Below are 26,580 nucleotides of genomic sequence, written 5' to 3'. Positions count from 1 at the left end.
TAGAAACAAAAAGTATGTTTAATGGTTGCTTTGGAAAGGGGAAGTGGGCACTTCATGCCAGAGAAAGGTTTAAAAATGAGACTTTTCAAGTAAGCACTGCCTATGGCATAGTCTCATATTTTGAAAATTTAAACCTAATTTTAATTATACATAACTATTTTTAAAAAATCACACCCACAAGTAAAAACTGGTAATTTGTTTACAAAGTGCAATATATCAGTACAGCAAATTCATCTCAACAAAACAATATAATGTGTGGTTTCTCAGGTTTTCTCAACTCCCCTGGTTTCTGTTTAAATGCTTTAACACTGAGTCATGCTGCATACACAAAAAGCCTGTGTAATGAGGCCTGGGTCCCTTAAACACCTGCTATAAATTAATTCGAACATAAGTTAGTATGAGACCTGGGAAGTAAATTGTTAACATCTGATTGATGAGGTACGGATTATCTGAATAAAATTTATGACCTGGTTATAAGTCAGTAATCCCAAGACAAACTACTGCTTTGTAATGAATTCTGTATGGTTTGCATGTCCTTCAGTAACTGAAGGTTTTTTCTGCGTTTTTCTCCAGGTCTCAGTTTGATAAAATCTTTCTTATTTGTGGTCCCTGTGATTCCAGAACGGCTGCTGCTGTTTCCTTCTTCATCAAGAGTCTTTTTGGTAGCTTTTAACTCCTTCTTCTGCTTCTCTAACTTCTGTTTCTCCAACTTCTGTTTCTCCAGCTATATCAAATAACCAAGGCAGGAAGGAAAAGGATAATTTAATTATTTTTTTTTTCTGACAACAAAAAGGACAAAAGGGTACCTTCTTTTGGTAACTCATGCTAGGTGAAACTGAAATAATACATTTTAGGTTTTTAAGACTTCAAAATCTGCACTAGTCATTTAACACTTAAACATTAATATAAATAACAAATATATGCTTAAATATATATATAATATACAAACAAGTAAACATGAGTAAACAGATCAATTCTAGTTGTCGTAAATTAAGGCAATGTTGCCAAAGTACAGAACAGGGTGAGTGAGAAACAAGGAAAGCTGAAGGAAGGACTCATGGAGGAGGCAAAAAATCAGACATGGGAATGAAGAACAGGAAGGATTTTCACAAATTGGGGAAGAGGAGAAAGGCATTCTAGAAACTAGCCTGAGCAGGCAAAGAAGCAAGTTCCAGATGAAGAGATGTAATGGTAATGTATTAATACTATGAAAAGAATTTTAATTTTGTTCCATTATTTTTAGAATAATTTAAAATAGGTGAGCTTTATTTTTACTTTAGCCAAACTGCTGCTGGCATGTTGCTGTTCCAAGAAAGAGAACTGCTTGAACCCGGGAGGCAGAGGTTGTAGTAAGCCGAGATTGTGCCACTGCACTCCAGCCTGGGAGACAGAGCAAGACTCTGTCTCAAAATAAATTAACAAATAAATAAAATAAAAGGGATAGAATAGGATGAAATATATTTTGAAGTTAAATTACATTCTATATGTGTATCTTCCCAGGCAAAAGCTGTAATTTCCAGAGAGACCACTAGGAACAGGTAGTATCTATTTTTCCTCCATTATTTATTTCTAGAAACTCATAAAATGGGTTGTATTTTTCTTTAAGAACAAAATATTAAGGTATAGATGACTGACCAAAGGCTTAATCAAATAAAATGACTAACAGTATCTATCATAAAGCCACAAAAGCCTTATATTCTCATCTCAAAAATGTTGTGACAGCTTTTTAGTGCTTTAACCATAAGAAAAGTGGCTGATTTTATTAGACTTTTTAAAACTTTCATCTATATCGGGTGCAGTGGCTCACACCTGTTATCCCAGCACTTTGGGAGGCCTAGGTGGGTGGATCACTTGAGGTCAGGAATTCCGGACCAACCTGGCCAACATTGTGAAACCCTGCCTCTACTAAAAATACAAGAATTAGCTGGGTGTTGTGGTGTGTGCCTGTAATCCCAGCCAGTTGGGTGGCTGAGGTGGAAGAATTGCTTGAACTCAGGAGATGTAGACTGCAGTAAGCCGAGATTACACCACTGCACTACTGACTGAGTGATAGAGCAAGACTCTGTCTCAAAAAAAAAGAAGAAAAGAAAAAACTTTCATCTAATCTTTGTGTAGCAAACAGGCATTCAGAACCATTCCATTGAACTTAATAGCGCTGCTCTTTACTGTTTCTAGCCAAAATGAAGCTTCCAATCAAACCATAAGATTTTATACTGCAGATAGTCAGCTTCACCAAAGCCACAGAGGAAACATGTTCTGATCAGGTATCCCGCTTGATAGTTTCTTGACTACCATTAAAACGAAGATAGCGCAGTGATGAAAGTCATTGATAGGCCATTAGCATTTTTATCTTTAAAATGTCTACCCTAAACCATCTGCTATGGACCCATAATAAGAGGCCTGTTGTATATGAAATTATCTAGAATTCAGGTGCAGGTCTTTGCCAGTTAAGTAAGGGAGCACCACGCAAAACGGAGGAGGAGCAGGGTACACTCATTTGCGTCCTCCTCTTTCCTGTTTTAACCAGCATTTTTCAACTCTGGGAAAATCTGCAGAATCTAAGTTGATCGTAATGATTTTGAGCTGCAGCAAGCTTTAACTCTTACCCTTTGTCTACGCAGTTATGGTTTGTGAGTTGGAAAGAAACAACTGTAGGTAGCTCCATGTACATAATTATCTCTTTATTCACAAAATACTAAAATTGATTGTGAATAACACTGAATACTTTCTAAATGCTAACATACAAAAACTTTTGGATTAAAATGTATTTTTCAAAGTGTAAAAAAAAAAAAGAAAGAAAGAATAAGGCCAATTAGTTTAAGTAACAAATTAGATGGTTACTCCTTACTCCTACAGGAATAATTTGCTGGTATTTTTTTTTTCATACATTAACTTTGGGGGAAAAAAAAAAAAAAAAAAAAAGCCCAAGTTTTAGAGTTGAAAAGGCCCATGTCATCCCAGCTCTGCCCTTTCCCAGTGAGCTGGGACTTGAGCAGGTTATTTAATTTCACTGAGGATATATGCATACTTCCCAGAAAATGTGGCCTAGCATCCTCATCTATAATGTGAGAATATATCCACTTCATAAGCCTTTTGTGAAAATTAAATGATATACTAAAAGCAGTTAGCACTGTGTCTATCATATGGCTACCAATCAACAGCCAAACAAACCTGTTGTGCTCTCACAACTTCTCAGTCTTCTCCATTTCAGTCAGTGAAATCACCATCCTAACTCCCTCTCCTTCTACATGATACCCAGCAGCAAGTAACCCCAATATTTTTTTTTACTTCCAAAACATACCTCAAATCTGTTTACCTCTGCCCAACTGCAACTACCGTCTTGCTGACCACCTCTGCTATGTCTATAGCTGGTCTCTGAGCCTCTCTGCCTTGATCCCATCACCCTACTCCTAAGTCACCGCAGTAATCTCTTAAATACATGAATCATGTTTCTCTCTGAATGAAAATCCTTCAGTGTGATGTCACCACTGCATCTAGTAGATACCACATTGTTGGCTGATATAAAATGATTAGTAACATAAATATATTTCACATATTTAATGGGTGACTTATTCCTTTGGAAATAGAATTTTCCAGGTGCTTTTTAAAAAGACTTATTTGGATAAACTGAGAACTGGTTAAAGCTTATTCATAAAGAATATTAAATATAGTCAGTATTTGAAAGATGTATCTTAGATGAATATGCTAAGTGACTAAAAGACAGCATCTTCTCTAATCCACTTAGCAATTCCTAATGAACAAAATGTCTTCAGTAAAGAAGTATCTCCTATAGATATTTATCTATAATATACTTTGTGTCATCATTTTTAATATTTGAAATAAAGGTTTTTTTTTTTTTTTTTTTTTTTTTTCTTAATCATTAGAAACTTGAGTGAAGGAAAACTGAGTTACCTGGGCTTGGTATTTTCGAACTTTAGTTATTTGGTTGGCTTTTGCTTCCATCCTTCCCACTAATGCCTCCAATTCACACTCCAAGTTCTCTTTCAGTTCAACAGTTGGTGACTCCTGGATAAGTTTTGTAAGCTGCTGGTGATCACTACATACAAAGCAGAAGTAGAACATGATTAAGTTTTCTATGTTTCATGGTTAGGTCTATTATACCTTACTCATTATGGGGTTACTTCTCCATGTGTTTAAAAATGAATCCAGTTTTTGAATAGAGCAACAAATTTTTAATTGAAAATACAAAATAAAAAGTTCAAGAAAGGCACTGGAGGCAAATGCAAGAGTTCTTAATTTCAAAGATAATTCTTTAAATTCATATTTTCCCCAAAAAAGTATTGTATATGTAAAGCAAAGTCTAGAGATGAATCTTGTTGTTCAAATACTCACATCCTAACTTACCAGTTAAGTTTAGCTAAAATGAATGTAATGCCAGGTACCCAATGATGATGTAGTAGTAAACAACAGACCACCTATACAACAGTGGTCCCATAAACTTTAATATCATATTTTTACTGTACCAAGATATGTTTATATACACAAATACTTACCATTGTGTTACAATTGCTTATAGTATTCAGCAGTAGAGTAACATGCTGTACAGGTTTATAGCCTAGGAGCAATAGGCCATAAGCTTAGTATACTCTTACTTTAGCATAGAGAGAAAATAAATCATCTATATATTTCTCAGAACACATCTTTGTCATGAGTGATGAATTACTGTATATCAAGTTCTCAAAGAAATAAAACTTTAGTGTAAACCTTGGTCTTCAAAACATTTAACAGTATTTAAAAAGAGATTTTGCCCTTATTAGTTGTGTTTATTAAAGTCTCAGTAACTTGGCTGGTATAAGGATTGTGCTTAACTATACTTGCTGAACGAAGGGAAGTAAGATTAATAAAGTCAACAAGTTTTTAAAAAATGAGGTTTTAGAGCTAAGTTGAATTAGAAAACCAACAACTCACAAGCTCATTTGCCCAAATTCATCTTGTAAAGTCTGTAAGACTTCTGACAACTCCTCATTAATACCGTTGGAGGAGGGAGGTGTTACTGACAACTTCTTACTTTTACCACCTCGTGAAGATACTTGCTTTGCCAAAGGAATACTGCTGACAACTCGATCATTGCACAAAACTTTACTGTGTTGCTTCATTAGATGCAGAACAAGCTGAACGTTGGCTACCACAGCATGGCTAGGACTTGTGGACTAAAGGAAGAAAAATGATGAAAGAAATAATTGAAGCTATATTTTCTACACCACTTTTTATTGCCTAAGCCTAGGTAAAAAGAACTCTCCACCCCACAAAGTATAGTATATAAATCCTAAAAATATTACTCTGATCATGATGTTCTTCTATTTGAAATCCTTTAATATAAATCCACTAACTATGCTTCAGAATGGAAAATAAGGCCCTACATACACATCATTGAGCTGCAACCTACATTTTCTAGCCGCATGTCCTATCATCCCCCACTTCTCTCCATTTTATGAACAAACCATATTTGCAGATGACCTTTTTTTTTTTTTTGACATTTATATCATTCTTTAAAACCCAGTTCAAGTATGTTATTTTTTAAAGGCTTCCTTAAAACTGCCAGGTAATTAATCAGTCCATTCCAGATCACCTATAACACTTTTTATAGATCTCTCTCATAGCATTTACCATAATATACTGTAATTGCTTTCATATATCTATTTTACCTATGAAACAGTGTACATTTGAATAGACTATTATTCATTTCTCTATCTTGGAATAATAAGAAACACTAAATACGTGTCTATCACATGTGTAAGAAAAATCTGATAAACTTCTCAAAAATATTTTTGTTTTAAACACTAAACCAACAATCTCAGTGTGCTATTCCACTTTACAAATAGATGGCTGGACTTACTTGGCTCCATACGTATCATTAGACAGCATATTTAAAATTTAGGTTCCTAAGCAGCACACCAAACTCACTGCAGAGTTAGAGTTTGGAAATTTGTGTTTTTCAGTCCTCCAGTTGATTCTGACTAGCCAGATTTGGAACCACCATTCTAAGCTAAACACATGCTTTCCTTCTAATCTGTTTCTATTGTTAGCTAGCAAATTGAATGCAGCAGTATTATATATCGCATCCAAGTGGGGTTTATTACAGCAATGCAAGGCTGGTCCACTATTCAAAAATCAGTGTAACTGCTATTTTGCCTGTAACTTGCAATATGTATTTATTATACTAATTGCCTACAAGTATACTTTCAATATACAATAATTTAAAATGTTCTCTTATTCTTGTCCTGATTATATTTATTAATATGCAGTTGACCCTTGAACAATGGAGGGGTTAGGGGCACTGACCACCCATGCAGTCAAAACTGTGCTATAAAACTTTTGTTTTCCTTCAACTTTTAAAGTTCTGGGGCACATGCACAGATTTGTTACCTAGGTAAATGTGTGCCATGGTGGTTTGCTGCACAGGTTAACCCATCACCTAGGTATTAACCTCAGCAACCATTAGCTACTCTTCCTGATGCTCTCTCCCCGCTGACCAACTCCCCCACCAAAAAGGCTCCAGTGCATGTTGTTCCCACTATGTGTCCGTGTGTTTTGATCATTCAGTTCCCACTTATGTAACTGAGAACTGTAATAAAAGTTTTGAATGCCCTAAAATGTAACTAATAGCCTGCTGTTGACTAGAAGCATTTACATTATGTTTTACGCATTATAAACTATATTCTAAATATAAGTTAGAAGAAAATATTAAGAAAATCCTAAGGAAGAGAAAGTATATTTACTATCCACCAACTAGATCACCATAAAGGCCTTCATCCCCATTATCTTAACTGTTGAGTAGGCAGAAGACTAGGGTTGGTCTCACTGTCTCAGGAATGGCAGAGGCAGATGAGGTAGAGAGGGTGAAAGGAGAGGCAGGAGAGGCTAACACATTCCGTGTAACTTTACAGAAATACACCATAATTTGTCTGACTTTTCTACCTTTTCATTTCTCTAAAAATGTTTCTGTATGACACCAATTCTTCTTCCACTATTTGCTTTAGTTTCATTGATGTATCATAGAAGGGTCTATGTCATAAAAGTCAAAAGCAGGGCGGGTACAGTGCCTCACGCCTATAATCCCAGCACTTTGGGAGGCCAGCGCGGGTAGATCACTTGAGGTCAGGATTTCGACAACAGCCTGGCCAACATGGTGAAACCCCGCCTCTATCAAAAAAATACAAAAATAAGCTAGGCATGGTGGTGCACACCTATAGTCCCAGCTACTTGGCAGGCTGAGGTGGGAAAATTGCTTGAACCTGGAAGGTGGAGGTTGCAGTGAGCTAAGATCGTGCCATTGCACTCTAGCCTGGGTGACAAAGTGAGACTTCCAACTCAAAACAAAACAAACAAGAAAACCTCAAAAGCAGTCCTGAATAATTAGAACCCTTCCGGCAGATTGTCTAATGTCAATTTGTTTTCTGACATTACTTCTTCGTTGTCTTGCACTGGTTTGAAAGCACTCACATCCATCCCAGTCGTCTTCTGTTAATTCCTCTGTCGTGGTTTCTATTAACTCTTGAATTTCTCCAAGATTCGCATCTTGAAATCCTTCACCTCCAACCTTTTTTTGCCATATCTACAGTCTCTTTCATGATTTCCTTGATTGGCTCTGCCATAAATCCTATGAAATTATGTACACCATGTTTTTCTTCAGCAGGAATTATTTCAGGCTTGATGGCTTTCATGGCTTTTTCTATAAAAATGATGGTAACTTCAACTGTGTAATCCTTCCAGACTTTCATAATGTTCTGAAGTTCTCTACCACAGCATTGAGAACCCTTTCTATAGTGTATGTAATGTTCCTTAGAGGTTCTTATGCTCCCTGATTTAGAAGCTGAATTAGAAACATAGTGTTTAGGGGCAAATAAGACTACTTCCATGTCTTTGGTGTTGAACTTCCATGCTCCTGGGTAGCTAGCGGCATTGCCTAGTATTAAAAAGACTTTAAAAGGCAGTCTCTTACCAGCAAATTACTTTCTGACTTCAGGGGCAAAGCATTGATGGATCCAGTTTAGAAAAAGGGTTCTCAAACGTGCATTCTTACTGTAAAACCAAAGACTGGCAGTTGGATATATTTCCCCTTGAAAGCTCAGGGATTAGCAGCTTTATGGATAAGGGCAGTCCTGATTGTAAATCCGACTGTGTTTTCACAAAATAGTAGATTTAGCCTATCTCCTCCTGCCTTAAATCCCGGTGCTTGCATCACTTCCTTACTTTTGTGGCATCATGGTCTTCTAGAATAGAGCACTTCTGTCTGCATTAAAAGTCTGTTCAGGAAGATACCCTTTCTCCTCAATGATTTTCTTAATGGTATCTTGGGACTGATCTGCTGCTTTTTGATCAGCAGAAGGTACTTCTCCTATCTTGGCATTTTTAAAGCCAAACCTCTAAAACTATCAAACGATCCTTTGCTGGAATTAAATTCTCCAGCTTTAGATACCTCACCTTTCTTTTAAGTTGTCATATAATGAGTTTCCTTTTTCTCAAATCATATTAGCATCTGTAAGTATGCCTTTCTTATAGCAATCCTGCATTCACATAAAAGCTGCATTCTCAATGACACAAAAAGGTATTTTGCAAAAAGCACAAGGTTTTGGTACCTGCTAGAGTATGTGCAGTTGGTAGTTTCACAAATTTCTTTTTTTTTTTTTTAAGAGCCAAGATTTTATTCTGTTGCCTAGGCTGGAGTGCAGTGGTGAAATCATAGCTTACTACAGCCTCGAACTCCTGGGCTCAAGTGATCCTCTTCTCTCAGCCTCCTAAGTAGCTGGGACTACAGGTGCACCCCACTACGCCTGGCACCGTTTTTTTGTTTTTTTTTTTTAAACCAAGATCCTTCAGCTGGATTCATTTATTTTGAAATGGTGGACAACCACAGCTGTATACCTCAATCTGCATATCAAGCAATGCAACTTTTTCTTGTCATGTCATGACTTTTCTCTGCTTCTTGGGAGCACTTCCACCATCATTCTATGGTATTAATCAAGGTTTACTGTTTTGCGTTAAACATGATGGAAAATATGCAACTACCTAGAGAACATTGTTTTAATGCTTATTTAAATATCTACCTTTATCTAAATACAAGATTAGCATCACATGGCATTTTAAGTGAATATTTCCAACCCTTGAACTCATCACAATGGCAACACAAGGTAGCTACAAAATTATCAGGGTTGTACAATATGCACTACAGTTAATTTTATATAGTTATGATTTAATAGTGCAACTTTATCTCTGTTTACATTTCTCTGGACTGTGAATGGTGCCATGTAGTCTGTGTCTGTGTGCAAATTGTTTTGATAAATTGTAATTTAAAAAATAAATTTGTGTATATTTTATGGTAATAAATGATAAAATGCCCTAGTACTAACAATTTTATGCATCCATGACATACCAACTTTTTCTTAACTTCTGATATTTCTAAGCTACAGTTTGCAAGTTTTTTCAAACTGCTGCAAATCTCCAAAAATTTTTCTGATATACTTATTGAAAAAAAGAAAATCAGCTTAGAAGTAGACCCACACAGAGTTCAGACTCATGTTGTTCAAGGATCAACTGTACGTTTTTCAAATGCCTGTCACCACTAATGTATTCTATTCCCCATGATTTCACTGAAAATTTACTAGGGGTTTAAAACAAATAAATATAAACAAATATAAAATGCAAAAGAATATTTACTTCCCAAGATGCTAGAATGACAATCTGGTTGGAATCTAAACATAAAACCACCAGCAACACAAATAGCTTATATAGTGTCAACTAACACAGTTTTAGGCATTTCATTCAGTACTTGTTGATATATGACAACATATCTTTATATTCAAGTGCAAATGTATCTTTATATTCAAGTGTATGTATGACTGCTTCTTGGAGAATTAGTCCTAGAAATGATGTGGATGTAAGGACAAGCAGAATGTGCTATATGCTTATTTAAATATCTATATCTAAATATAAATCATCAGGATTGATACTAAAATTCCAATGCTACAAACATGTTATTTCTTATTTCCTTGACCCCTATCTGAAGTGACACCTTCTTCAACTTCGGGTCTCCATTTTTATCACTTTCCTTCCACATATACTTTATCTACTTTAAGGTACCCTCCCCATCTCTTCCTTGCTTCCTGCATTCCAAAAAACCTCCCTGCATCTCATTTTCACATAACTATGATCCACACTGGTAAAGGGACATAAAAATGTTCCTACCATTTATAGACAAACTTGCAGATGCAGGGATTTAATTCAGGGATCAACACTGTACAAGAAGGAGAATTTGACCAACTCACCTTCCCAGCTACAAATGGCATATCACCCAAGCATAATCTATAATGTGGTTGTGCACCGAAATAGTTCTTAGAACTTTTCTGAATGAAAAGAAAAGGAAAACAATTTTATTTTATTCACATGATAATAAACACTGACTGTACAAGAGTAACTTGAAACTTCAGTTAAGTACTGGGCAACTACTTGCCTTATCTATTGCTGGCATTTTGGTCATGAGCCAGCTCCTAACAGTACTTATCAATGTATCCTAGCCTAGGAAAGGCTGGGGGGAAAAAACACTTGACAAAGCAACAGTTACACTCTAAGTAGAAAATCAGTACACATACACTTAAAACATTGTAACAGCACAAGATAATGCGGTACTAATTATAATGCTACTCTTGTATGCACAGTAGGTATAACTTAGCTCCATCTTCTGAATGAAGAAATTGAGAATGAAAGATTTACTCTCCCAAGGTTGTAGTATACCACAGTTTACGGGTGTTCTGACATAAACTATACCAAGTAATCAGCACTTTGCCTGATTTGGTTCTGTTTTCACACCTTTTCTGGTGGTTTTGACTTCTTTTTTTTAATTCTTCTTGCACTGGGAACACGTGGAGTTGCCTTATCTTCAAAGATAAGTCTATTTGTTTCTAGACCAGTCTGCAACTAGGAAAAATAAGAGCCTAAGGTTAATGCTGTAGAAATAAAAGCTATGACTCAAATTTGAGATGTGTCATGTAAAAAGCCTGTAAAAATCAATTGTGGTATCTAACTGAAAAACATATTATAGTTGTGTACCTATGTCTTGAGCCAATCTATCAACATTTGTCAAATATTTTAAATCAATACCAGTCTCAACTACTTTGTTATAATTTGTCCTTTTTTCAGCATGGAACACATTACCCACAGTATTTGTAGTTACTCCATAAATTCTATCAAACGAGTTAAACGCAACGTATCTAACTCCAAACCATTGCTTCAGTATTTTCTCTTTTCAAAAATGACATCTACTACATTGCCAGACACAAAACAGCCAAAGAGCAGAATACATTTCTTTCCCTTCTAAAAGCCATGCATTTACTGTATATAATAAAAAGGAACTGAAAACTTATATCCAAAAAATCCCAAAACAAAAAAACAAAAAACAACTGGAAGCTCTCAGGCAAATATTACCAAGCCCTTTTCTCTAGAAGCTTAGTAACTATACTAATTTTAAAATATCCTATCTTCATGGTACAAATTCCACAAGGAGTTGCTAAGAATTTCAAAAGAGGACTGCTCTTTTCACTAAGCCAACTTACAACTTTCCTTTTTTAAAAAAACACCTGTCTAGAATAGTTGTTGTTTCAAATCTGCCTATATATACCAAAACTGTCTGCAGTTTATGAGAACAATTTGGATTGCTAGGCACCTGTTCAGACCTCATGACTTTGGGCCTTCCAGGTTGAAGAAATTCACATTTTAAAGTATTTTAAAAGTTCCCCAGGAAATTATAATGGAGCTGGAACAGATACTTAGAACCAGTGGATTCCGTAAAAACAAATGCTGAGATTATCACTAATACTTCCCACATGACTGCACGCTTTGGGGAAAAAAATTTATTCTGTGACAAAGGAATACAGTAAACAACTATATCCTCAGTAAACAACTATACACTCCCAATACATCTAACATTGCTTCATACATAGTAAATTGACTAGACATAATTCAAGGAACAGGAAATTACTACTCTAGAAGACTTATGATGTCAATGAGTATAAACAGTATACAAGAATACTTTTGAGTATTATCACTTCGTTTATTTAGCTCTTCCCAGCAGCTGCCTTATTGTGTGCTACAGTTTTAAAACATTTTAAAGCACTTTCATTATTTTTTACTCTCATGTGATTGCCCCAACACCAAGAAGATGTAAAATGTGGAACAGTCCTTTTTATTTTTTAGATAGAGTTTTCCTCTTGTTGTCCAGGCTGGAGTTTAATGGTGTGATCTTGACTCATTGCAACCTCCACCTTCCAGGTTCAAGTGATTCTCCTGCCTTAGCCTCCCAAGTAGCTAGGATTACAGGCATGCATCACCACACCCGGCTAATTTTGAATTTTTAGTAGAGACAGCGTTTCACAAGGTTGGCCAGGCTGGTCTTCAACTCCTGACCTCAGCAGATCACTCTTTATCAATGGCAAAAATCCAGGCTCTGAATAATTACATAAATTGTCCAACGCTAGAATTGGAACCACATATCTAACCCTCATTGCTCTTTCAGTACAATAATGTTCACCATCAGAACTCAAAATATTTACTGGTAATATATTACCAGCAACAACTAATTTGGTCCCTATGTGTTGCCTGGTAAATGAAGGAGAAAACTGAAGTAACATAAATTTTTTTTTTTTTTTTTTTTTTTTTTTGGAGATGGAGTTTCGCTCTTGTTACCCAGGCTGGAATGCAATGGCGCGATCTCGGCTCACCGCAACCTCCGCCTCCTGGGTTCAGGCAATTCTCCTGCCTCAGCCTCCTGAGTAGCTGGGATTACAGGCACGCACCACCATGCCCAGCTAATTTTTTGTATTTTTAGTAGAGACGGGGTTTCACCATGTTGACCAGGATGGTCTCGATCTCTTGATCTCGTGATCCACCCGCCTCGGCCTCCCAAAGTGCTGGGATTACAGGCTTGAGCCACCGCGCCCAGCAACATAAATTATTTTAAAAATTCATTAAATAAGGAACTTATTAAATTTTGTATTTATTTCATATATAATGTACTCAACACCACAATGCATACAAAGCACAACCCACGTTTGTTTGTTACAAGTATAGAAATGAAGACAGTGAAGTGTCCATCAACTCTAAAGAGAAAACGGGCAAAGAAAATCTGTTGGTCAAAAATTAAGCCATGTGGCTATATAACTCAGAAAGCACACTGAAAAACAGTAACAGTAAATCTGCAAATTGATCAGAAGGTAAAAATATTTGAGAAGAAAATATATCAGGTATAATAGACAGAAAATAAGTCAATAAATTTAGAGAAGCACTAGAAGAAATAGACAAGGTAACAAAGATGAGATAATGTTTACATTCCTGTAATCACATATATGAAGTGAGCCCAAGACACTGTAGGCTTTTGGTCACAGATTGAGCTGCAGAGGCTCTACTTCTTTGGAATCAGGACCTGATTCTTGTGTTCATACAAAAAAAGATACATGCAAACGTCATAAAAATAAAATACCCTGGAAGGGGCAAGGGAGTATCTGGGAGGAATTTGAGCAATTAAAGTCTTGAGTGTCTTCAGTTAAAAACATGAAAATTTTATTTTACTGACTCTGTAAGTCAGAGTTACTTCAGTGTCTTGCTATGTATCTCCTAGAAATGCAGTTCTGGTTGGTACATATAAATTCAATGCTTTTGTGAATCCAAACTGCCTCACCTATTCTATCTGATGGCCAATGCATGGGACAAAATCCAAAACAGGGAGACAGTAGAGGACATTTTCCTCATGTGATGGCTTCTGTTAACTGGTCTGGGTCATTAGCTACTGGGGCAGCCCACTACATCAACTTCTGTCCTGGTATTTTGAGGCCACCAAAGAAAAGAAGTACCTGTAAGTGAGATACTGAAAGATAGCTTTTAAATATTTCTGAAAGTGGCCATAATAAGAAATTTTACATGATTACATACCTTCTTATGTGTATAGTCTCTGATATTTTTTTTAGTCTTTTTTAAAATGTTGAACTCCACAATTACAAACATGCTAAAAAATTGTTCAAATTTTACTGTCTATAAAAATACTTGTTCATAATTTTCTGCATTAATCTACATCTGAAAATTTATATGTTGGGCTATTCTAAAATATAAATAATGTAAGATACTCAAATGTAATTGTTTACTTCTACATAAAAAGTGGTAAGAAATATGAAGGGCCCACTTTCTCACATTTTAACTTACCTCGGCTGCCTTAGCTTGCATGCGTTTCCTTTCCTGCTCTTCTTCATGGAGTTTTGCTTCTAACTCTTGCATTTTTTTCTAATGATAAAAATATCAAAAGGAATAATAGTGAAAAATTTTAAGTGTCCATAAAATTTTATTATAGCAGCATAGGAACATGTAAATTTTATCCTAGTCAACATAAGGTGGTTAGATCACTGTAATAATGGGGGCTCTGAGCTGGACAGCATCCATGATGCTCTCCTCCTTTGTGTTCAATTATTTTGTCCATTTAGCTGGACAAAATTATGAGTAAAATCTACAGCCAAAGAACACAGCACTGTATGAATGTAAATAGGGATATAAAGGCTAAATCTGGAAGTTTATTCTGAGTGGTATTAAATATTAAATATCTTTCAAGTGAAATAATTAAAACTAAAATTAGCTCAGGGAGCAACTTAACTTAAACCTAGTGATACATGCCTTAAAAATACTCAAAAACATTTAATTTTTTAAAAAACATTTCCATAAAGAATTCCCTCATGCCCACCAAGATTGTAAAATGTGAACATTCTCTCCAAATTTATATTTTCTTTTTAAAACTCCAATAGATTTCATTTTAAGATCATTTTTGATGCTATAAATATCCAGTGATACAAAATAATTAACATTGAAAAAATACCCTGATACATGTTAACAATAAAAAGATACATGCACTGACTTCTGCAAGGGCCTGCATTGTGGTAAGTTTGTTATACTCCTGTTCAAGAAGATCCAATTTTTCAAGCTGGCTCTGAACATGTGTTTGACCATGCTGTCGTTCTCTTTCTAGGGAAACCTGAAAAACAATATTCAATACAACTTGGTAATTTGACAATCAAAAAACAGAAAAACACTGACACATCAGACTATGCTGTTATTTGTCTGGCCTTTCACAGAACTACTTCTAGGAAAATAAGATTAAGATGAAACCACAGGGGGCATCAATAAATGACTGATGTAAGTAGATACTATTCTTACCTCAGTTGCCTGAGATTGTAGCTATTTACCCAATATGTAGTTTTATATAGTGATATTATCTTTATGCTCTCGGATAGCAGGGATATATTGGACATCTAGGCTGCACACACAGACAATACTTTTAATTTGATCCTCTTAAATAAGTGAATCTCTTACTTAGGGTAAAAATTATGGTTTTGAAATCTATCTTTTCATATTTCCTTTGAATTCTATGCAAAATATCCTTTTAAACTTTTTTTTTTTTTCCAAGTTTAGAGTCAAAGATTTGTAAAGACTGCCTCCTATATAGGTTATTTTTTTGAGACGGGGGTCTTGCTCTGTCACCCAGGCTGGAGCGCAGTGGCATGACCCTGGCTCACTGCAACTTTTGCATACTGGGTTCAAGCAATTCACCTGCCTTAGCCTCCCTAATAGCTGGGATTACAGGCATCTGCCACCACACCTGGCTAATTTTTGTATTTTTAGTAGAGAAGGGGTTTTACCACATTGGCCAGGATGCTCTCAAACTACTAACCTCAAGTAATCCACCTGTAAACCATTATACTAGGATAAGTTGAAACAGACTAACTCAAGGTCTATTATTGGTAGAAAGTGCCTAAACTTGTAAACCGTGTCATAAGGCTATAATAATAGGTATCATATTAACAGGAATTTGAATATGACAAATTAATATGAAGCAGTAATTTAATCAGGAATTCACGTCAACGTATTCCCTTCTATCTATATCCTAGTAGATATTAACAGCTCTTGACATCTATTATATATAACTAATAGTTGTCTCTGAGATATATATTAGTCAAAACATCTTAAAGTTGTTTTCTTAAACTGACCCCTTTCTCCAGCCCATCCATCACAGTAATGTCAGACAAACACAGCAGCAACAATAATAATATGATTACTGATGTGGTATGGCTCTGTGTCTTCACCCAAATCTCATCTTGAATTGTAATCCAAATTGTGATCCCCACGTTTTGAGGGAGGGATCTCACGGGAGGTGATTATATCATGGGGGTGGGTTCCCCCCATGCTATTCTCATGATAGAGTTCTCACGAGATTTGATGGTTTTATAAGGGGCTTTTCCCCACTTTACTCTGCACTTCTCTGTCTCGCCACCATGTGAAGAAGGACATGTGTGCTTGCCTTTCCACTGTAACTGTAAGTTTCCTGACAGAACTGTGAGTCAATTAAACCTCTTTCTCTTATAAATTACCCAGTCTTGGGTGCTCTTTATAGCAGCGTGAGAATGGACGAATACAATTACACAGCTATTTTGAAAGCAAGAAAGGAAAACCTTCAGATACAAAAAAAGAAAGCAAATGAAAGTATGCTGAAATCAAATATTACATAAGGCAATGCTGGAATCAGGGTATGTAAAATGTGCAAGAACACAATATAAAACTTTAGGTGATATATAATCTACAATGATCAACAATATCAAGCCAATATAATAACATAAATCTGCATCAGAACCAGTGATTTTATTTTATTGACTGATTGATTGATAGACTGTAGAGACCTGGACTCGCTGTGCTGCCCTGGCTGGTCTCAAACTCCTGTACTCAAGTGATCTGCCTGCCTTAGTCCCCCAAAGTGCTGGAATTACAGGTGTGAGCCACTCTGCCCAGCCAGAACCAGTGAAAACTATAAAGTCTAAGCAAAGGGAAATTTACAACCAGCTCATAAGGCTGCCCACACAACTGAGGAATTTATTGTGGAATTTCCACAATATAAAAAATGGGATCACCATATAACTTTTCCTTATTAAAAAAAAGTTCCACTCTCTGGGCAGGGCATCTCTGCAAGAAAGGCAGCAACCCCAGTCAGGGGTTCATAAAACTCCCATCTCCCTAGGACAGAGCACCTGGGGAAGGGGTGGCAATGGGCGGAGCTTCAGCAGACTTAAATAACGCTACCTGCCGGCTCTGAAGAGAGCAGCAGATCTCCCAGCACAGCGCTCAAGCTCTGCTAAGGGACAGACTGCCTGCCTCAACTGGGTCCCTGACCCTGGTGCCTCCTGATGGGAAGACACCTCCCAGCAGGAGTCGACAGACACCTCATATAGGAGATCTCCAGCTGGCATCTCATGATGCCTCTCTGAGATGAAGGATCTAGAGGAGGAACAAACTTTGCTGTTCTGCAGCCTCTACTGGTGATACCCAGGCAAACAGGATCTGGAGTGGACCTCTAGCAGGCCCGCAATTAAGGAAAACTAACAAACAGGAATAGCATCAACATCAACGAAAAGGCCGTCCACTCAGAAACCCCATCCAAAGGTCACCAACATCAAAGACCAAAGCTAGATAAACCCACCAAGATGAGGAAAAACCAGCTCAAAAAGGCTAAACATTCCAAAAACCAGAACCCCTCTTCTCCTCCAAAGGATCACAACTCCTTGCCAGCAAGGGAACAAAGCTGGATGGAGAATGAGTTTGACGAATTGCCAGAAGTAGACTTCAGACAGTAGGTAATAACAAACTCCTCTGAACTAAAACAGTATGTTGTAATCCAATGCAAGAAAGCTAAGAACTTGAAAAAAGTTTAGAGGAATTGCTGACTAGAATAACCAGTTTAGAGAAGAACATAAATGACCCAACAGAGCTGAAAAATACAGCATGAGAAACTTTGTGAGGCATACACAAGTATCAATAGCTGAATCGATCAAGCAGAAAAAGGATATCAGAGATTGAAGATCAACTTAATGAAATAAAGTGTGAAGACAAGATTAGAGAAAAAAGAATGAAAAGGAACAAACAAAGCCTCAAAGAAATATGCAACTACCTGTATGTGAAAAGACCAAACTTCAGACTGGTGTACCTGAAAGTGACAGGGAAAATGGAACCAAACTGGAAAACATTCTTCAAGATATTATCCGGGAGAACTTCCCCAACTTAGCAAGACAGGCCAACATTCAAATTCAGGAAATAAAGAGACCACCACAAAGATATTCCTCAAGAAGAGCAACCCCAAGACACATAATTGTCAGATTCACCAAGATTGAAATGAAGGGAAAAAATGTTAAGAGCAGCCAGAAAGAAAGGTCAGGTTACCCACAAAGGGTAACCATAAGACTAACAGCAGATCTCCTGGGAGAAACCCTACAGGAAAGAAGAGAGTGGGGGCCAATATTGAACATTCTTAAAGAAAAGAATTTTCAACCCAGAATTTCATATCCAGCCAAACTAAGCTTCATAAGCTAAGGAGAAATAAAATCTTTTACAGTCATGCAAATGCTGAGAGAATCTGTTAAGACCAGGCCTGCCTTACAAGAACCCCTGAAGGAAGCACTAAACATGGACAAAAACAACTGGTAACAGCCACTGCAAAAAACATACCAAACTGTAAAAACCATTGACACTATGAAGAAACTGCATGAACTAATGGGCAAAATAACCAGCCACCATGATGACAGGATCAAATTCACACATAAAAATATTAACCTTAAATGTAAATGGGCTAAATACCTCAATTAAAAGACACAGACTGGCAAACTGGATAGAGTCAAGACCCATCTCACATGTGAAGACACAAACAGGCTCAAAATAAAGGGATGGAGGAAAATTTATCAAGCAAATGGAAAGCAAAAAAAGAAGAGGTTGCAATCCTAGTCTGATAAAACAGACTTTAAACCAACAAAGATCAAAAAAGTCAAAGGGCATCATACAATGGTAAAAGCATCAATGCAACAAGAGCTAACTATCCTAAATGTATATGCACACAATGCAGGAATACCCAGATTCATAAAGCCAGTTCTGAGAGACCTACAAAGAGACTTAAACTCCCACAAAGTAATAGTGAGTGACTTTAACTCCCTACTGTCAATATTAGACAGATCAATGAGATAGAAAATTAACAAGGATATTCAGCACTTGAACTCAGCTCTGGACCAAGCAGACCTAAAGGACATCTACAGAACTCTCCACCCAAAAATCAACAAAATATGCATTATCCTCAGCACCACATTGCACTTATTCTAAAACTGACTACATAATTGGAAGTAAAACACTCCTCAGCAAATGCAAAAGAACAAAAATTATAACAGTCTCTCAGACAACAGTGCAATCAAACTAGAACTCAGGATTAAGAAACTCACTCAAAACCACACAACTACATAGAAACTTAACAACCTGCTCCTGAATTACTATTGGGCATATAAAGCAGAAATAAGTAAGTTTTTTAAAACCAATGAGAACAAATACACAACATACCAGAATCTCTGGGACATAGCTAAAGAAGTACTTAGAGGAAAGTTTATAGCACTAAATGCCCACAGGATAAAGCAGGAAAGATCTAAAATTGACACCCTAACATCACAATTAAAAGAACTAGAGAAGTAAGATCAAATACATTCAAAAGCTAGCAGAAGACAAGAAATAACTAAGATCAGAGCAGAACTGAAGGAGACAGAGACATGAAAAATCACTTAAAAAAGCAAAGAATCCGGGTGCTGGTTTTTTGAAAAGATCAACAAAATACATAGACTGCCAGCCAGAGTAATAATGAAGAAAAAATAATCAAATAGACACAATAAAAAAGATAAAGACAATATCACCACCGATCCCACAGAAATGCAAATTACCATCAGAGAATACTATAAACACGTCTATGCAAATAAACTAGAAAATCTAGAAGATACGGATAAATTCCTAGACACATACACCTGCCCAAGACTAAACCAGTTTGAAATGAAAACCCCGAATAGACCAGTAACAAGTTCTGAAATTGAGGCAGTAATCAGTAGCCTACCAGCCAAAAAACGTCCAGGACCAGATGGATTCACATACGAGTTCTACCAGAGGTATAAAAACAAGCTTGTACCATTTCTACTGAAACTATTCCACACAAAAGAAAAAGGAGGACACCTCGCTAACTCATTTTATGAGGTCAGCATTATCCTGATACCAAAACCTTGCAGAGACACAACAAAAAAAGAAAATTTCAGGCCAATATCCCTGATGAACATCGATGCAAAAATCCTCAATAAAATACAGGCAAACCGAACCCAGCAGCACATCAAAAAGCTCATCCACCACCATCAAGTCAGCTTCATCCCCGGGATGCAAGGCTGGTTCAACATATGCAAATCAGTCAACATAAACCATCACATAAACAGAACCAATGACAAAAATCACAAGTATCTCAACAGATGCAGGAAAGGCCTCTAATAAAATTCAACACCGCTTCATGCTAAAAACTCTCAATAAACTAGATATTAATGGAATGTATGTCAAAATAATAAGCGCTATTTTTGACAAACAGCCAGCATCATACTGAATGGGCAAATACTGGAAGCATTCCCTTTGAAAATCAGCACAAGACAAGGATGCCCTCTCTCACCACTCTTATTCAACATAGTACTGGAATTTCTGGCCAGGGCAATTAGGCAAGAGAAAGAAATAAAGGGTATTCAGACAGGAAAAAAGGAAGTCAAATTGTTTCTGTCTGCAGATGACACGAATGTATATTTAGAAAACCCCACTGTCTCAGCTCAAAATCTCCTTAAGCTGATAAGCAACTTTAGCAAAGTCTCAGGACACAAAATCAATGCACAAAAATTACAAGCATTCTATATACCAATAATAGACAAACAGAGAGCCAAATCATGAGTGAACTCCCATTCAATATTGCTACAAAGAGAATACCTCGGAATACAACTTACAAGTGATATAAAGGACCTCTTCAAGGAGAACTAAAAACCATTGCTCAAAGAAATAAGAGTGGACATAAACAAATGGAACAACATTCCATGCTCATGGACAGGAAGAACCAATATTGTGAAAAAGGTCATACTGCCCAAAGTAATTTATAGATTCAATGCTATCCCCAGCAAGCTACAATTGACTGTCTTCACAGAATTAGAAAAAAACTACTTTAAATTTCATATAGAACCAAAAAAGAGCCCATACAGCCAACACAATCCTAAGCAAGAAGAACAAAGCTGGAGGCATCATGCCATCTCACTTCAAACTATACTACCGAGCTACAGTAACCAAAACAACATGGTACTGGCACCAAAACAGATACATAGACCAATGAAACAAAATAGAGGCTTCAGAAATAACATCACACATCTATAACCATCTGATCTTTGATGAACCTGATAAACAAAAACAAGCAATGGGGAAAGGATTCCCTATTTAATAAATGATGTTGGGAAAACTGGCTAGCCATATGCAGAAAACTGAAACTGGACCCCTTCCTTGCACCTTATACACAAACTAACTCAAGATGGATTAAAGACTTAAATGTAAGACCTAAAACCATAAAAACCCTAGAAGAAAACCTAGGCAATACCATTCAGGACATAGGCATGGGCAAACACTTCATGACTACAACACCAAAAGCAATGGCAACAAAAGCCAAAATTGACAAACAAGATCTAACTAAAGAGTTTCTGCACAGCAAAAGAAACTATCATCACAGTGAACAGACAACCTACAGAATGGGAAAACATTCTTGCACTCTATCCATCTGACAAAGGGCTGATATCCAGAATTTACAAGGAACATAAACACATTCACAGGAAAACAAACAATCTCATCAAAAAGTGGGCAAAGTATATGAACAGACACTTTTCAAAAGAAGACATTTATGTGGTCAACAAACATGAAAAAAGCTCATCATCACTGGTCATTAGAGAAATGAAAATCAAAACCACAATGAGATACCATCTCGCACCAGTTAGAATAGCGATCATTAAAAAGTCAGGAAACAACAGACGCTGGAGAGGACGTGGAGAAATAGGAATGCCTTTACGCTGTTAGTGGGAGTATAAATTAGTTCAACCATTGTGGAAGACAGTGTGGTGATTCCTCAAGGATCTAGAACCAGAAATACTGTATGACACAGCAATTCCATTAATGGGTATACACCCAAAGAATTATAAATCATTCTACTATAAAGACACACGCACACATATGCTTATTGGAACCAACCCAAGTGCCCATCAATGATAGACTGGATAAACAAAATGTGGCACATATACACCATGGAATTCTATGCAGCCATAAAAAAGGATAAGTTCTTGTCCTTTGAAGGGACACGGATGAAGCTGGAAACCATCATTCTCAGCAAACTAACACAAGAACAGAAAACCAAACACCACATATTGTCACTCATAAGTGGAAGTTGAACAATGAGAACATATGAACACAGGGAGGGAAACATCACATACCAGGGCCTGTCAGGGGCTAGGGGAGGGATAGCTATAGAAGAAATACCTAATTTAGATGATGGGTTGATCAGCAGACCACCATTATACATGTGTTAACAGGCACATGTATACCTATTAACAAACCTGCACGTTCTGCACACGTATCCCAGAACTTAAAGTATAATAATAATTTTTAAAATAGGAAAAAACAGTTCCCATAAAAAAATAAGATATCATAAGGGAGAATCAATAAAGACAAATGAATGAGGATTAACAATTTGAAAATATCAAATAATTTTTAAAAACCTAAGAATTGTTTATAGTGTTCAAAGAGATAAAGGGAAGGAACAAAAACCACAGAGTAACAGTACAATCTAAGAACAAAACTAAGTGGATGGAAAATGAAAAAATATAATCACTAAAATAAACCCAATAACATAGTGAAGAGACCTATAACACACGAGAATTAATTACTGAGGCATTTTCTCAAATATTGTTGTATGATTGCTCAAATATTTAATTCTCTCCAACAAGGACTGAAAGCTGATTGAGGGTAGAAAACATATACGGTAAGCCCTCTGTATCTGTGGATACAGATCGAATCCATGGATTCGATCAACTGTGGTTTGAAAATATGTGAGAAAAAAGCAAAAAAGCATGGTTGAGTCTGTACTAAACATACCCAGATTTTTATTCTTAATATTATCCCCCAAATAATATAGTATAGCAAGTATTTACATGGCATTTACACTGTATTAGGTATGATAAGTAATCTAAAGATAATTTATAGTATATGAGAGATTGAGTATAGGTTATATGCAAATACCACACCATTTTGTAAGACACTTGAGCATCCTTGGATTTTTTTTGAGACACAGCCTCACTCTGTCGCCAGGCTGGTGTGCAGTGGCGTGATGTCGGCTCACCAGAACCTCTGCCTCCTAGGTTGAAGCCTCAGTCTCCCGAGTAGCTGGGACTACATGTGGGTATCACCATGCCCAGCTAATTTTTGTATTTTTTAGTAGAGACGGAGATCCACAGGGGTCTCAGAACCAATTCACTCATGAATACGGAGGGACAACTGCCTGGTATTTCTTTTTTTTTTTACACTGCAGGGCATCTAGCATAAACATTAAGCTTATAAACATTCAAATTTTGCTTAATAGAGTTAAGATGTCCACAAGCTAGTATTGATAATAAATTCAAATTCTAGATTTGTAACAGGAAAAGAAGTTTTTAAAAATATATGCAAGGCTGCGCACAGTGGCTCATGCCTGTAATGCCAGCACTTTGGGAGGCCGAGGCAGCCTGGTCACTAGAGGCCAGGAGTTTGAGATCAGCCTGGCCAACATGGTGAAACCCCACCTATACTAAAAATACATATACACAAAAAAGCCAGGCATCGTGGCAACCACCTGTAATTCCAGCTACTAAGGAGGATGAGGCATGAGAATCACCTGAGCCCAGGGTGGAGGTTGGAGTGAACTGAGATCATGCCATACACTCCAGCCTGGGTGACAGAGTGAGACTATTTCTAATCAACCAATCAATCAATTTGAGACTGATGTTGCAGATATCTTCTCACAAATGTGCAGGTTACCTAAATACAAAGACCTCTGATGTAAGAAAGCACAAAAATGCTATGCTAAATAACAATTCTCAAGAGTTTTAGAAAGTATAAACAACTTTCAAATCTGCTATCTCCCTGAGCCAATGAACAAATTTCAGAGGTACAGAGGTATAAGGTTATTTACACTTTTTATAATGTAGACTCAAAGAAGCTGACATAACTGTAAAACACCTCATAACTAACTGTATTTTTCCAGTTTAAGTAAAACGCTATCAAACACAATAATAACAACAAAAAAAGCCAATCACATCTTTAGATTTCATAACTGATGTCAAGAAATTTCAGTCCTGGGCTGTAACAGCACCATTAGTCCTCACTGAGAGAAAAAATAAGTCTTTATTCAATTAGTTTTCCCCGTAACTAACTGTTCTTGAGTATCGGTCTATGAGGAGTTTTACTTACTTGTTTCTCTAAGACAGACGTCCGCTCCATTTCTGCATGCTTTATCATATTTCTCATGTATTCCAATTGTTTTTCTAACAGGCTGCATTTATTTTCTGCAGCTAACAACTGAGATGTCAGTTCTAAAAAGAATAGAAAAGCAGAAGTCAACTCACGAATAAAATAGTTTTAACAACTGTTAACAGGAATTGAATCTACTGTGTACACAAAAACACCTTCCATACACCTAAAAGCCTTTTCAGATTACCTAAATCATTCTCTTTTTACATGCTAGTCAAATCAGCCTTGCATTCAGTAAGTAAATACAATGTATGACAACAGCACTTGCTCCTCAAAATGCACCCAAATACAATGCAGTTTTGTAGTACTTGAAGATACCACTAGAAAACACTAATGTATTTTTTTTTAGAATACTTAACACTTCACCACACTTATTTTGACAGAATTTAATTTTCTTCATAATTAAACAAACCTTGATTGTGCTTTGATTCCTCATTCTTTGAATTCTCCCTTTCTTGTATCTGTTCATCCAGTACTTTCTTGTATTCACTTGTTTCTCTAGACAAGGTTTTCACACTTTCTTCTGCCTGAATCCTCTCAAGTTCCAGGCGACGAATCTTATCTTGAAGATTCTTAAGAGCAGAAAATATGGCTGCCAAATACAAACACAAACATGAATAATACAACAGCATATATGGACAAAGTATATTAAAAAAGAATAAACTTGTCTAAATAAAAAATAAACTGATGGGTGAGTCCAGTGGAGGATCACTCTTGGGGAACAATAAAATGTTAATTATCTCATATTTGTTTTTTAAAAAATCAATTTAAAGACACTGAGTATTTGAAATGTTCTAGTTACTCAAGAAACCCTTATTATGGTAAAAAAAATTTTGAAGACTTTTGTAAAGTGCCAAAAAAATTTAGCCAATCATACAAAGTTCACGTAACAGTCCTGAAGTACATTACTATCTTAATCATTTCGTTTTATTAATAAAAGCACCTGTAGAATCCAACTGTTAAAAACAGTCAAGCACAAAAAAATACTATTTTCAAAATCTGCATTTTAAGTACATTATAACCCCCCCCAAGTTTGATTATAAAATTATGTTAACTGCAGTACTGTAGAAGACAGAGAAAAATACACTGAAAAATAACCAATAATCCCATTATCCAGAGGTAATGACTGGTCGTTTGGTTCTTTAAAATTTTTCCTATATGTGTAAAATAAATTGAGACAAAATATATGTAGGGTTTTTCACTTTAGCATTATTATATAGTGAGAATTCCCTCATGTATCAGTCTTAAGAGATTTTCTAATAATCAGTAATTAAAAACTAAAAAAATCAAGTTACTGTGTCAAAGAACATTCACAGACATTCTAATGAGAAAAATATACTACTATAGGTGATTTTCCATTTCCACTAAAGTATAAATCTTTTCGTATACATTACTGGCCAATTTTCTCCCTTTCATGAATTTCCTTTGCCCATTTTTCTATGGGAAAAAGTTTTCTTCATTTTATTATCTGCCTTTAATTCTAGTTTGAGGTACAGATGTTATGATTTTTTAAAGCAGTATACCTAACATTCTTTCCCATCATGTTTTCTTTCTTTATATACTTAGAAAGTTCTTCTCAAACTCAAGATCAGATAAACATTGTATTTTTATTATACTTATCATTTCATATGTTTACATTTAATTTGTTAAGTCATTAGAAAAGTATTTTTGAAGGAAATAAAAACTTGAAATGTCAAATTGATCATATACTAAAATCGCAAATTATATATTAGATGCTATAATTCTTTGTTACATACATACCCTCAGACAGTTTCAGATCTTTCTTCTATTCTGGATTCCTTAATAATATTAGGGAATTACTGCCAGTATTTCAATTATTAAAACTTCATAAACATTGATTCTGGCAGTCACCTGTATCACATAAATCTTAAAATGTTTCCCAACTATTCTTGCCAACTAACTATTCAGAATCATTTTGCCTAAACACTAAACTATACACTAGACTGGGAGAGCTGTTATCTTTTAAGAATTGAGTCCTCTTACTAAACACAAAGTATTCTTGTCCATTTATTAACATAATTCATTCCTTCTCCAAATTTTTTAGTGCCTAGGATATGACAGGCCTCAAATAAGACACCATTTTATTGTAGTCAGCTTATTCTTGCGGGT

The 26,580-nt window shown here is 36.1% G+C and overlaps 1 protein-coding gene across 2 annotated transcripts in view; it reads right to left on the bottom strand.

The window, feature by feature from the left end:
* CEP57 (centrosomal protein 57) overlaps positions 1-26,580 on the bottom strand; it is a 41,373-nt gene continuing 14,793 nt past the window's right edge. Inside the window, exons 3-11 of one of the 2 annotated variants that reach the window (XM_017505273.2) lie at positions 24,863-25,042; positions 24,391-24,512; positions 14,909-15,025; positions 14,209-14,286; positions 10,828-10,935; positions 10,287-10,364; positions 4,930-5,171; positions 3,913-4,057; positions 1-724 (exon numbers count right to left, since the gene is read on the bottom strand). In XM_017505273.2, the coding sequence (XP_017360762.1) occupies positions 479-724; positions 3,913-4,057; positions 4,930-5,171; positions 10,287-10,364; positions 10,828-10,935; positions 14,209-14,286; positions 14,909-15,025; positions 24,391-24,512; positions 24,863-25,042 (1,316 nt within the window). In that variant the 3' untranslated portion in view covers positions 1-478. The remainder of the gene's footprint in view (positions 725-3,912; positions 4,058-4,929; positions 5,172-10,286; positions 10,365-10,827; positions 10,936-14,208; positions 14,287-14,908; positions 15,026-24,390; positions 24,513-24,862; positions 25,043-26,580) is intronic. The other variant, XM_017505274.2, reaches the window with a different exon arrangement.

The sequence above is a fragment of the Cebus imitator genome, unplaced genomic scaffold, assembly GCF_001604975.1.
Source record: "Cebus imitator isolate Cc_AM_T3 unplaced genomic scaffold, Cebus_imitator-1.0 Scaffold336, whole genome shotgun sequence".
NCBI lineage: Eukaryota > Metazoa > Chordata > Mammalia > Primates > Cebidae > Cebus > Cebus imitator.
This window is presented reverse-complemented; position numbering and strand designations above follow the sequence as displayed.